General features: G+C 34.0%; 1 protein-coding gene across 3 annotated transcripts in view; it reads left to right on the top strand.

Annotated features, from left to right (window-relative positions):
• The window catches only part of LOC128179733 (kinesin-1 heavy chain-like), a 30,418-nt gene that overhangs the window by 314 nt on the left and 16,360 nt on the right, over window positions 1–13,744 (top strand). For 2 of the 3 annotated variants that reach the window (XM_052847279.1, XM_052847281.1), the window contains exons 2-12: window positions 621–1,084; window positions 2,854–2,904; window positions 3,120–3,255; window positions 4,314–5,442; window positions 6,055–6,126; window positions 6,425–6,541; window positions 9,163–9,299; window positions 9,855–9,949; window positions 12,474–12,670; window positions 13,019–13,160; window positions 13,565–13,713. In XM_052847279.1, coding sequence (XP_052703239.1) covers window positions 676–1,084; window positions 2,854–2,904; window positions 3,120–3,255; window positions 4,314–5,442; window positions 6,055–6,126; window positions 6,425–6,541; window positions 9,163–9,299; window positions 9,855–9,949; window positions 12,474–12,670; window positions 13,019–13,160; window positions 13,565–13,713 — 2,634 coding nt within the window. In that variant the 5' untranslated portion in view covers window positions 621–675. The remainder of the gene's footprint in view (window positions 1–620; window positions 1,085–2,853; window positions 2,905–3,119; window positions 3,256–4,313; window positions 5,443–6,054; window positions 6,127–6,424; window positions 6,542–9,162; window positions 9,300–9,854; window positions 9,950–12,473; window positions 12,671–13,018; window positions 13,161–13,564; window positions 13,714–13,744) is intronic. The other variant, XM_052847280.1, reaches the window with a different exon arrangement.

Consider the following 13,744-nt stretch of genomic DNA (forward strand, 5'->3'; position numbering starts at 1 on the left):
GTGGACACGTGTGTGTAAATAACTGCATATGGAAAAGTGAATGTGTGAACTAAATAGACAGAATTAAGGTATCTATAAAAAAGGTGTCTCAAAATGAGTACGAAAAGAAGAAAAATGTTTATCCTAAACCGAAAGCACACGTGTGTTATTGAAAGGGACATAACCATGATGTTATTGTTCGATTTGCATGCGTTACTAGTATTTCAGTCGTCGCTTCAAATGCGAAAATAAACTTTGTCAAGGGTATGATAATCTATTAACACCTTTTGCTAGCTGTTTGACGCACTTCGGTGGTAAACGTAGAGACAGAAGATGTATGTAATTACTTTGAAAGAGGTTCAGTTGCTAAATGATTAATAAAGAACTAAAAACGTTTTCAGTTTTGGCTTAAAAAGTACGAAAAAAGTTTTAAGAACCCAAACAAATCTTAATCTTCAAAATAAACACATTATCAGTTATTTTTATTCTTTTGACACCATTGGCTTTGAAAATTATTATCTTTAAAAATATAAACATTGAACATAGCAGGAACCAAGGGCAAACATAAGAATCATAAAATTGCATTGTATTATTACATTATTAATTTAAAGCGCTAAATCATTCGCCGTTTTAATTTTTAGACTTTTTCGTCAGGAAAAGGGGTCAAAACCAATTGTGGTTTTTGTTCTGTTCGGTATGATGGCAGAAGAGACGGCATCTTATCACACTTATTGGTTAAGTGAGACTCAATCTCATCGAATAAAATCACGGCGGTCCCGAAGATTCAAGCCTTTTGACAGGAAACGCAATATAAGTGAAATTGAGGACAGCCACGACAGAAGTACGAAATGTCCACCAGCCCCCTCCCTATCAGTTTCAATTATCAAATCTGACGTAACATTGAATTTCAACATGAAGGATAATGATACTGAAGATGTAAGATGGTATATTGGAAGAAGACGAAGAGACACTGAGATGAAACATCTTGCATACACAATGAATAGTTCCCCGTGTCGATTTCCTCTATATATGGCAGATATATTTAGTAAAACTAAGGACGGGCAGAGCAGTGCATCAAGGTGTCGGTGTTGTATTTACTTAAAAGGTATGTGACTAATTTTACATTTGATAAGCAAGATACATCAATAAAAAGTATTTGATTTCTAATTGGAAACACTAAAAACACTGAAACCCTGCCATACAGTCAAATGAAATGGGACTGAAAGCAGAGGTCTGTCATTCAGTTGCCTTTCCTGGCCGTTTCATAAACAATTAAAGGGAGAGTTTATTCCTTAGAGAGACGGTGGATCGAGTCATTTGCGTGTTTCCCAAACAGGAATGGAATAACTAATTTTTTTCCCTCTTATTTCTATACTAAACTATGAATAAATCTGGTTATAAGTAGCCGCGTACCTGAGTTTAATATACTTTCAATTTTCGTTCATCAGAACATATTCCTGTTTGAAAGTCTATCCAGGTTTTATCTTCTTCTTTTAAAGAACACGATCGTGAGATCTGCAAATACTTTGTATTTACGTCCATTTCGTCTTTTGGTGTATGATTAAAAGTTTTATTAAATCTGATTAAGACCAGGTTTCGAGGCCAACAACGGTAAGTTTTTTTCAGAAAGTTTTTCCCACCAAACGTTCAACAAAATAAACGGATAATAAACATGAGGACTCACTGAAAACATACTCAAGGGTCGCATATGAAGGCAAAAAAAGAGAATGTCTACTCTCATCATTGAGAAATCGTGTGCAGGGATACATGTTGTTAAAAGCCCTAGTGCCTCTACCATAAATGCTGATGAAGATGTTGATCTTCTCAACATCATTGGTAACATCAATAGCAGTGAATAAAGTGTCTAGGAAGTTAGAACCATTTTAACAACAGCTTGGACTATGGGTAGTTGTGCTAAACTGTGACGTAGGTCTGTCTATTTTATTCCTGGCCACTCAGCCATGGCTTTTTGAAATCAACAAGAGTTATCTGGCTTTTGAGCTAAGACTACGAAATCGGTGCATATTTCGCTAGAAACCGCGTCATTTTAAACTTGTTTTGACGCAAGAATTAGATAGCTACGCCCTACCGAAAGTCCAAGTTCTTGTTAAAATGGTTCTAACGTCTCAAGTCCAGTCTGGACAACGTTTATCGCACCCTGTGTCTGCCTTCTGTCGTCATTATGCAGCCTCTTCTTCCACTGCCTAATCTTTATCATTGCTCCTATCTCACCATCAACTACAGCATTACTCAATTAACTTTCGAAATTTCATGCAGGGTACATTTAGAACAGTGTTGAACTTTGTTTTACTCTTTATTTCAAAACATTCATATTTGAAACTTGTTGAAGCTAGTGCTTGGTGATGTGTTTAATCCTTCTTATTTTGTTTTGTGCAATATTGAGTTCTACATGTTAATGTTGACTGTTATATTTTTAGTTTACACATGTTTAACATAATTATCGCAAATCTGTGATACTTTACATCTGTTTCATGTTAACTTATAGAATGTTACTGACAATATGTTAAATGTTGAAATTTATTATGTAACATTTCCTGACTAATTATTCCATAACATAAAAGTTTCTCCAATCAGTTAGAGTAATTATATAATAAAAACTAGTACTATTATGGATTTCATTGTTGGTCGATATGTGGTTATATGGACCAATGTCTAGTGATATCGACCGAAGACACAGAAAATGATATCGACCGAAGATATCACTTTCTGTTTCTTCGGTCGATATCACTTGACCTGGGTGCATATAACCACATATCGATCTACCATGAAATCTATAATTGTATAATATATCTCTATAAATAAAGATTGTTTTAAAATATACTTTTAAAACAATTACTCTACTTATTCGTTTAGAAAATAAAGAGCCTGAGGTTGAAGTGATTGATCTGGTGGGAGTACAAACAGGTAAAATCATTGACCCCCAATTTTTTTAAATTCTACATAGTGTTAAAAACAACCGACCAAACCAATTTTATTCAAATTTCAAGGGTAATAGCTATGCAGTATTTAGATGCAGAGTTCAATTACAAAACCATATTGACGTATTTTTAAATTAATTTGCGGATATTAAAGCCATATGAAATTTGAGATATTTTTATTTTATTTTTAATATTTGTAAGACTCAATCAAGCCAGAAGATAAAGATATCAGGAGACTTAGAGGGGTCCAAGAAAATGAAGATTACTTAATTCATAGATATATGTACGAGGACTCTAAAACCATGGCTAGAAAAAAAGAAGAACTCAAGGATTTAAGGTACTGTGGTTTTATCAATGTTGGTTGAATATATATACCGATTTTCGTGGATTTCATTGTTAAGTTAATCCTTGAAATTAAGGTATCTCACTACACCTACACTTATACTTTTTAGGACACTACGTCACAAGATGGCGATTGAAATGTTTTGTGAACTGTTTATATCGTTCGATTGGGTTGTATAACGTCGTAGCTCAGTGGTTAAAGTATTGGGCTTCTGAACTGCAGATCATGAGCTCGAATCCGCGTGGAACTTTTGTTCATGTTAACTGAAGCAATTTTTGAAAATGTAATTTTTCACCCAAAATTGCACATGTTTTTGCCTACTAGACTTAAATACTCCTTATCCACTATGATAGCTATCATAGTCAAGTAATTTTCTGCTGATTTATGAAAATATTTTACGGTGTAGTGAACCACCTTAAATGTGCATTGAAGTGCAAGTCTATTATAATTGTGTATTGATAAGTTCTTTGGCCTCGAATTTACGTATCCTTGAAACGGTGATTTTCACTTTATCCACGAACATTGACACCCTTAAATATAAATGAAGGATTTTAGGTATCTGATGAAATTGGAAAATTGAAATTTGAATTTGGTTGATTTTAAAGATATTACGTTTAACAAAATAAGCATTTTATTTTAAAAAAAAATTAATTAAAAAATTTACCAGTAATAGTCGTACAATTTTAATTTTCAATCAATAAGCAATTTCTAAGTAAGTTATTTCGATAGTAAAATCATCAGCCTCTCGTAAAAAACTTGTCTTTGTATTTGTTTCATACGCTTTTATGGAAATGTTAATATTTGTAAAGTGGCATAAAAATATGGGTGGTTATATGACTGGTAAAAGGGAATTAGGAATTACAAATCCTCAGCACCCGTGTGGAATTTTTCAAATCAATAAATGTATGATTTAGAAGCAATTCACCTCAGTTATATATTTTTTAAAAGGACCGCCAGCTAATAAGTGTTCAAAATGTATTTTGATAAATGGTCTGATGCAAGTGTTCGATAAAAAGTGCGGTTAAATATTTCATCAATCATATATTTTACAGAACAAACCAAGAATTAAGGTTTGCCCTAAAGAAACTACAGGCTGCTTATGACGAAATTAAGACCGAGGAGACAGAAAAATCAAAGAAATTGAAGAAACTACATACTGATTATGAAAATCTAAAGACTGAGGAGACAGAAAAATCAAAGACATTAAAGAAACTACAAACTGGTTATGACAAACTAAAGACTGAAGAGACAGAGAAATTAAAGAAACTACAGGCTGATTTTGACAAACTAAAGACCGAGGAAACAGAAAAATCAAAGAAATTAAAGAAACTACATACTGATTATGAAAAACTAAAGACTGAGGAGACAAAAAAATCAAAGACATTAAAGAAACTAAAAACTGGTTATGACAAACTAAAGACCGAAGAAGCAGAAAAATCAAAGAAATTAAAGAAACTACAGACTGATTATGACGAACTAAAGACTGAAGAGACAGAGAAATTAAAGAAACTACAGGCTGATTTTGACAAACTAAAGACCGAGGAAACAGAAAAATCAAAGACATTAAAGAAACTACAAACTGATTATGACAACCTAAAGACCGAGGAGACAGAAAAATCAAAGAAATTAAAGAAACTACAAACTGATTATGACAAACTAAAGACTGAGGAGACCGAGAAATTAAAGATATTACAAACTGATTATGACAAACTAAAGACCGAGGAAACAGAAAAATTAAAGACATTAAAGAAACTACAAACTGATTATGACGAACGAAAGACTGAAGAGACAGACAAATTAAAGAAACTACAGGCTGATTTTGACAAACTAAAGACCGATGAAACAGAAAAATCAAAGACATTAAAGAAACTACAAACTGATTATAACGAACTAAAGACTGAAGAGACAGAGAAATTAAAGAAACTACAGGCTGATTTTGACAAACTAAAGACCGATGAAACAGAAAAATCAAAGACATTAAAGAAACTACAAACTGATTATGACGAACTAAAGACTGAAGAGACAGAGAAATTAAAGAAACTACAGGCTGATTTTGACAAACTAAAGACCGAGGAAACAGAAAAATCAAAGAATCTACAGCCAGTACAGGAGCTGTCCCTGCAGATAAATTACGGCGAGCAATTAGCTAAACAGGATCTTAAGGGGCTAAAGGAAAATGTGGTAATTAACTATATATAAATATAATACAGACAATGTGTGTGTGTGTGTGCGCGTGTGTGCGTGTGTTTGTATGGATGTGCGTGCGTGTGTGTGTGTGTTGAATGCCTATTTTGGGAAGATTGGGGAATAAGATGGCGCAAATGCCGATTCGATTTAGTAGTGAAACACAATTTTGAATTTATTTTTTTTCCCAATTGAATCCATTCAAATATATTATAATACAAGTTTGCAAAAGCAAAAAATTCAGTTTTTAATATATTTAACAACAGATAAGAAAAGAAATATTGCCAGAAATGTTTGCGGTATCGAACCCATATCATAAAAACCAACGTATATAAGGTTAGCTTATGTCAGGGACCCTATCCACTGAGCCATTTCAGACACAACAAAGCTGGCAGTTTAAATATTATGTTACTTTGACATAAAATAAGTACAAAGCAGTAAATGTATATAGAGCAGGCCAAACATTATCTAAAGTGGCTAGAGGAGACAGTGGTAAGTACCTGTACAATACAGACGCTATAATAAAACAAGGTAAGCTGTAACTGTGTTTGGAGTAGGCAAAACAATATTAAGAGTAATTCATTCTTATATTCATTTTATCATTCTCAGGCCAAAGAGCTGCAGACCCTTCACAACTTAAGAAAGCTGTTTGTGGAAGACTTACAGAACCGTGTTAAAAAGGTGAGCTGATGTCAAGAATTTAATGGTAACTGGCTTACATCTGAAGTTTAACTTAAGTTCAAAAATCTGCACTTTTAAGACTTTAACAAATACATTTCAATCGTTATTGTCTTTTTAAAAAATATATTTGTAACATGTTTAAATGTTTGTGAGCATTTTAAAATTCTTCAAGCTTTTCTACAGTCGGTCAAAAATTAGTTGTTTTAATATTTACAACTGGCACCAATTGAAATGATTTGTTTTGTTTGTTTACAACAGTCAGCCAATAAGATGATTTGTTTGAATTTGTTTACAACAGTCAGCCAATAAGAAAGAGGATGAGGATGATGATGACACAGGAGGAAGCATGGCACAGAAACAGAAGATATCATTCCTAGAGAACAATCTAGAACAGCTGACCAAAGTTCACAAACAGGTGAGTATTATTCTAAATTTATAAACAAGTAACTCCTAGTACAATTAATTAATGCTAAATAAAAACCAACACTAATAAATATCCAGGAACAAGCAACACCGATATTTCGGTATTAAATGTAAATTGTATCACAGTACAATAACGCTTTGCAAGATTTCGAGGATAGTGACACTCTTGAATAGCTTTATACAATACCTGTCACATGGTATTTGCACGATTCTGTAGCTATATATTTCATTTCAGTAGAGCCAGTCGTTGTCGTCGACCACTGTTGTAAAAATGATTGGGAAATTGGTTAGGGAATATTGAAGAAATTAGAGCTCATATAAAAGTTTGCACGAAACAAAACAATTCGGCAATGCAGATTTTTACTGAATTGGAGGAAGTTTATGGGTCTAATAAGGTATTCTATGAGACAATTCGTGAAAAAAGATACAAAGATGTAGCAAAATATGGGTGACCTGTTACTGCAACAGGCAAGTCAAATGTTTCAAAGGTCATGAAAATAATAATAAAAGTGATGACAGATACACAATTCGTGATACTTCTAAAGCTTTGGCATATTACTATCGCGGGTACATGCCAATTTGAAGCGTATTCTGAAAATATGAAAGGCCAAATTCAATCAAAGACAATTTGCAAATATTGTTACTGGTGATTAACACGGTAGAAGTCTTGTAGTTGCAAAATAACATAAACATAAATTCTGCTGTCGAAGGGAGTATTGTTACAAGTCGATTACTGAGATGTTATACAAAAAAGCTCAATATCTACATGTACTCCTGTAAAACGAGAAAATTTCGCTTTTAGCGCAAACGCAAGTGCCAGTACATTAGCGCAATTACATTTTAGCGCATGCATCTTTTCTTTAAAAAAGAATACAAAAAATGTTGTTGTTTGATAAACGATCACGCCCAAAATTTCGTTCTGTGTTCACTCAAGCACGACTTTGATTTTTATCTCGCATGCACGCTAAGCTGTCGTTGAGAACAATACACTTACTTTTGTGTAAATCGTCAGTAGATAGATATGAAAACTTCATTTATTGGCGATGATGTGTAATTTTTGTTGGTAAACAAATTTGAGTAATTGGACTTTGAATTTAACGTGTCGACTTGGATAACACTAGAAGAGTCCCGAAACTAAAAGTGAAATCGAATGCTACATTTACCATGAGTTTCGATCACAATGAGATAATCTTTTTCACAGTAGTTTTACATTTAAAAAAACACAAAAAATAGGTATCGTCTTGTTATCTTTATATCCACTAATCAGAGATGAAAGAAATTATGGTCAGCGTTAAGGATCGCCACGCTTGATCACATTTTCACCTCGAGGCGCTAAATGGAAGTGGCATGGGGAGAAGCCCAATTTTCAAGGTGCTAATGAGAGATATTAAAAAGCACTTAAAACTGAATTAATTAATCCATGTTTAGGCACTTATACCCGATAACCCATACCGTTTACCTGTGTAATTGTTTAAACAAACAGAATCGACCGCATCTGATATTTAAATGAACACTTCTATATAGCCTTAAAATGGACTGACGTTATTGTTTTGCAACTTGAAGAAATTTAATACATATGGAAAAGTGTTGGCGCACTTTTAATTTTAGCGCTCAGAGGCAGTTGCGCCAAACGCGCTAAAATTTGTAGTGCGCCACATTTTCTCGTTTTACAGTATATAATTATAAACGACATGTTACGTCGGCGTGTTTGTTTACTTTATGATAATGCTCCATCACATGCATCTGAGCTTGTGAAGCAATTTTTGAAATAGCAGAAGGTTACCGTCTTGCCACCCCCCCCCCCCCCCCCCCCTTTACTCTCCAGATCAAGCCTATGCGACTTTTTTCTTTTTCCAAAACTTACGAAGTTCTTATTTGGTCGTCGTTACAAGTCCCGAGAAGCCCTCAGCTCAGCCATCAGTCAGATGTCTCCGAGTTCTACCGAAATCAGCGTACCATTACGCAATTCCCAAATGAATTCAGAGATTGAAATTACGTATTTAAAACCACGGAGATTACTTTGAAAGATTTCACTATTTGAGTCTAATGATTTTGAGATACATCGTAAATACACGTTTTATATCAAACAAACCTCGAACCAATTTAAATAAAATCTAGACCTTATTTGATGGTGAAGAGATCACAGGATTGTTCGCAAATTGCAAGAAAAAAACACCAAGAGGTTCATATGTCTTTACGGTTACTTGAGTTTCATAGCACAAAATCATTGAATGTCATATATGCACTTCATCAAGTTTCATACTAGAGTCTTCACGTAGACCAAAGAGCCAAAAAAAAAACCCCACATAAATTATGGTTATATCTCCCCCTCCCCCACCTGAGATCTTGCCTCAATCACTTTTGGACTGAAAGCTACGATTTTGGTGATAAAATTTAATATAATAATAAATGTGCAAAGACTGAATATTGAAAAGGTAAAAAACTCTGATGATAAATCAGATGAACTAAAAAAAAACCAAAAGAACAAACACAACGCATCACTTCCTTGTCAAATTAAGATTTTTATTTCAATGTACTTGCTTAAAGCAGAATTTAGATATTTTCTCTGAATGTGATGAAGCAATGAAACATTTTTTTTTCATTCTGAATCAGCTTGTAAGGGATAACAGCGACCTGCGTTGTGAACTTTTTAAGATGGAGGGCAGACTGCGAGCCACAATGGAGAGAACGAAATCCCTGGAAACCGCGCTAAAGGAGGCCAAGGAGGGTGCCATGAGAGACAGGGAGCGGTAAGGAATTGTGGTTAACAGGGTGAATGAAACAGCGCTGTGGGTAAAAGGAGAGAGCCATGCGAGGTTAAGAGGTAGGGAATCGTGGGTAATAGGGAAAAAATAGTATTGTGGGAAAAAGGATTGAGCCGTGAGAGACAGAAAAAGGTAAGGAATTTTGGGTAATAGGAACAATTAAACAGCATTGTGGTTAAAAGAAGGGCGCCAAGAGAGACAGGAAGAGTTAGGGAATTGTAGGTAATAGGGGGAAGACACGGCATAAATTAATTGTTGTGTAGTAGTTGGGGCTACATGTACCGTGGATATCGGTCTGGATAGCTCGGTGGTAGAGCTCCTGACTAGAGTTACAGAGGTCCCGAGTTCGTCTCCTGGTCCAGCCATATGTTTTCAATATGCCTCCTTTCCTATAACAGTTGGTAAAAGGACACTCATCTAGAGACTTTTGTTGCAGGATTTACTGTATGCACATAATTGTATTTCAACAGATAAGAATTGCTGATCGAGAAAAAAACACGTTTAGTAATTCATGGTTTTTTTTCTTTTTATACATGACAGATACCAACATGAGCTGGACAGAAGAAAGGAAGCAGTCATACAGAAGAATCTCGCCAGACAGGGCCATGCCGCTCATGGACTGTTGACACCGATTGGTAACACACACACAGACACACACACACACACACACACACACACACACACACACACACACACACACACACACTCTCTCTCTCTCTATTGTTGGAATATCGGCTACAGTGCTTTTGTAATCTTGAAGATTATATATATATCCAAAAATTGACCTTGTAAGCGCTCTCATGCCTACAAATTTGGACGAATTTTCATTAAATTTAAACCAAATGTTTATACCACTTTTACCTTAATCAAGTTCGAAAATCAGCATTGGTCGATACTTTTTGTTGGAGTTATGGGACTTTGACCACAATAATAACTCCGTTTTATCCAAAAATTGACCTTGTAAGCGCTCTCATGCCTACAAATTTAGACGGATTTTCATTAAATTAATACCAAATGTTTAAACCACTAATACTTTGGTCAAATTCAAAAATCAGCATTGATCAATACTTTTTGTGGGAGTTATGGCACTTTGACCACAATAATGACTCCGTTTTATCTAAGAATTGACCTTGTAAGCGCTCTCATGCCTACAAATTTTGACGGATTTTCATTAAATTTATACCAAATGTTTATACCACTTTTACCTTGGTCAAGTTCGAAAATCAGCATTGATCGATACTTTTTGTTGGAGTTATGGGACTTTGACCACAATAATGACTCCGTTTTATCCAAAAATTGACATTGTAAGCGCTCTCACGCTACAAATTTTGACGGATTTTAATTAAATTAATACCAAATGTTTAAACCACTAATACTTTGGTCAAATTCAAAAATCAGCATTGATCAATACTTTTTGTGGGAGTTATGGCACTTTGACCACAATAATGACTCCGTTTTATCTAAGAATTGACCTTGTAAGCGCTCTCATGCCTACAAATTTTGACGGATTTTCATTAAATTTGAACCAAATGTTTATACCACTTTTACCTTAATCAAGTTCGAAAATCAGCATTGATCGATACTTTTTGTTGGAGTTATGGGACTTTGAGCACAATAATGACTCCGTTTTATCCAAAAATTGACCTTGTAAGCGCTCTCATGCCTACAAATTTTGAAGGATTTACATGAAATTTATACCAAATGTTTATACCACTGATACCTTGGTCAAGGTCCTAAATCAGCCTTGATCAATACTAGTAAACTGCTTGACCGGCGGGGGACCCAGGAATATCCTCCCAAACAGGCACTATTTATTTTGTTGTAGTAGATATAGTTATAATAAAAGCACTAGCAAATCACTGAAGCGTTGAAGCGAGGGGCTGTGTCAAAAAAAGTTCGGACTGGAAGTATTTGATAAAGCATCACCCGTTTGATATAGCAAAGGTTTATCACACGGGTAATATACACCACACGTATGATATATATATATATATATATATATATATATATATATATATATATATATATATATATATATATATATATATATATATATCAAACATCTCAAAAATCCATATAACGAAATACAAATTCAGAACAGAGCAACACGGACCTCTAAAAAGATAAAGATAGGGTCAGGTGTCTTGGATGAGTGAGCATCCTATGCTGACCGGTCACACCTGCTTTGTGCTCTTTGTCATAATTGGGGAAATACGGAAAAGTCCGTAGGCAGTTAGGTGATTAATTATGGTCTAACAATTAGTATGAAAAACGTCAGTCAGCATGCGACCCAGTGGAAGATTGTATAAATTTATATAATACCATTACATTATACAATATAACATTATATAAATAGTGCCTGTTTGGGAGGGTAACAGTTGAAATTGACACCCCGAGAAAACCATTGTCAACCGATGCGAAGCGGAGGTTGACAATGGTTTTCGAGGGGTGTCAATTTCAACTGTTATCCTCCCAAACAGGCACTATTTATTTTGTTATACTGAATGTCTTTTTTAAAAATTTTAAGAAAATTTTACTGCTTTTATATAGGAATAACGTGAATTCTACAGCGAACCGTACGCGCATAATTTTCGCGCATGTAACATTTTTTAATGTTACCCGTTGCCAAGTGCGTTGCTAACGCTGAGGGTAATAGTAAATATTATTAACTGCGTCTTAACCAATCAGATTTCAGTATTTAACATGAAAGTATAACAATATAATTTATCAAATGACACAATTCAATTTTGCATCATATGATATGATATGATTATGTATTATAATACTATTACTTATTAGATTTGTTACTAGTTACAGAAGATATCAATTGATTAATCTCATAAAAAGCTCAGCTGGTTTTGAGATTGATCAACCCGAATTCGAACTTTTTCTGTAGTCAGTCAGTAACAAATCTAATACATGGGTGTATTTTTCTCTCTGTAGAGGTTAAGGCAAATCTAAACACTGTCATTTGTCTGGCATTTTTGAGGGAAAACAAAATATCATTATATTGTGATATGTATAGATCATGGATTGTGATTTTTATTTACCATGATATAATAATACAGATTATGAACTGTGATTTTTATTGATGCCTCAATTGTCTCGGAGAGCTCTATAATCTTTGATTACTTATGTTTTATTTTAATTTAATCTTAGTTGAGGAAGGAAAGCCTCATGGTCACCAATGGAACCCAGTAGTTGAGGACAAAGATGCCTCTAAAGCCACCATTATTGTTTATGGAGAAAGCCAAGATATTGATACAGGAATTAACAGACTTGAACATTTATTGAAAGGAGATTTTCATGAAAAAGAATTCAAAGATGAAATTATTCCAAGGCTATCTAAAACTCAGGTTTGTTTCTGTTTGAAAAATATATTACAAAAGTTGAAAGGTTTAAGGACACTAACAGTACAAAAATGGATGCTTAAATGTTTCAGCATCCTGGGCCAGAGTTGCATGTATGATGCATCTTTAAATTAGTTGTACTAGTCAGCTAGTTTTTTTCCCGATTTTTCTTCTAGATGAGTAATTAAACTATGGTTTGAAAATTAAACGGATAATTTTGCATACAGCTTCAATATTTTCCATGTGTTTTTGAAAGGAAAGTTTTCTATACAACTGGGTCAGATATCAGTTCGTTCCAGTATCTATAAGATTACTTATTAATAATTTACATTGTTTCATATAATGTTGTTGCAGATTAAGGCTTTGTACGACTTAAAAGAAAAATTCCATATAGATGTAAACATTGACAAAGATAAAGGAATGGTCCTCCTTTATGGAACAAAAGATTATATAAGTGCAGCATCTGACGTCTATCATGAAATTATACGAGACAAAAGTAAGGGTATTTATAACCAGATTATCATTATTTTCTGTGATCTAAAACATCATAATAATAGGAAATACTAAAACTTTGAAGAGAGATACTGTTCAGGATTTCCAAACCAGAAAATTTGATGTTTTCTTTTTTATGAGCAAACTCAACTGCCAAGACATTCTCTTGAATAAATTTCAGTGCCTTGTATTTTTTGTTCTCATAGAAAGAAATTAAGCACATTCTGTTTTTATTGGTCCTTAAATGTTTGCTTTTTATTGATTCATTTATTTATATATTAATATTACATGTGGGTTTTTTTATTACACTGGAATTAATCTTTATTAATTTTTACACTCTTGGTTTACAGCTTTGCAAGATTAAATACAATCAATGAAAAGTTTTTTTTTTTATTTTTCTATCCCCAGCAGCCTTTACCTTTGAACTCCCATCAGAGTGGTCAACTATGCCAGACTCTGACAATCTGTCTGTGGTCCCAGTTAACTCAGGTAGCCCAGACTATACCAATGTGATGAACAGATTCCATCGACAAGTAGGCAAAAGGGAAATTGTTAAAGTAAGAGTAGCCTCATGACTGTAAAATTATT

The sequence above is a fragment of the Crassostrea angulata genome, chromosome 4, assembly GCF_025612915.1.
Source record: "Crassostrea angulata isolate pt1a10 chromosome 4, ASM2561291v2, whole genome shotgun sequence".
Classification (NCBI taxonomy): Eukaryota; Metazoa; Mollusca; class Bivalvia; order Ostreida; family Ostreidae; genus Magallana; species Magallana angulata.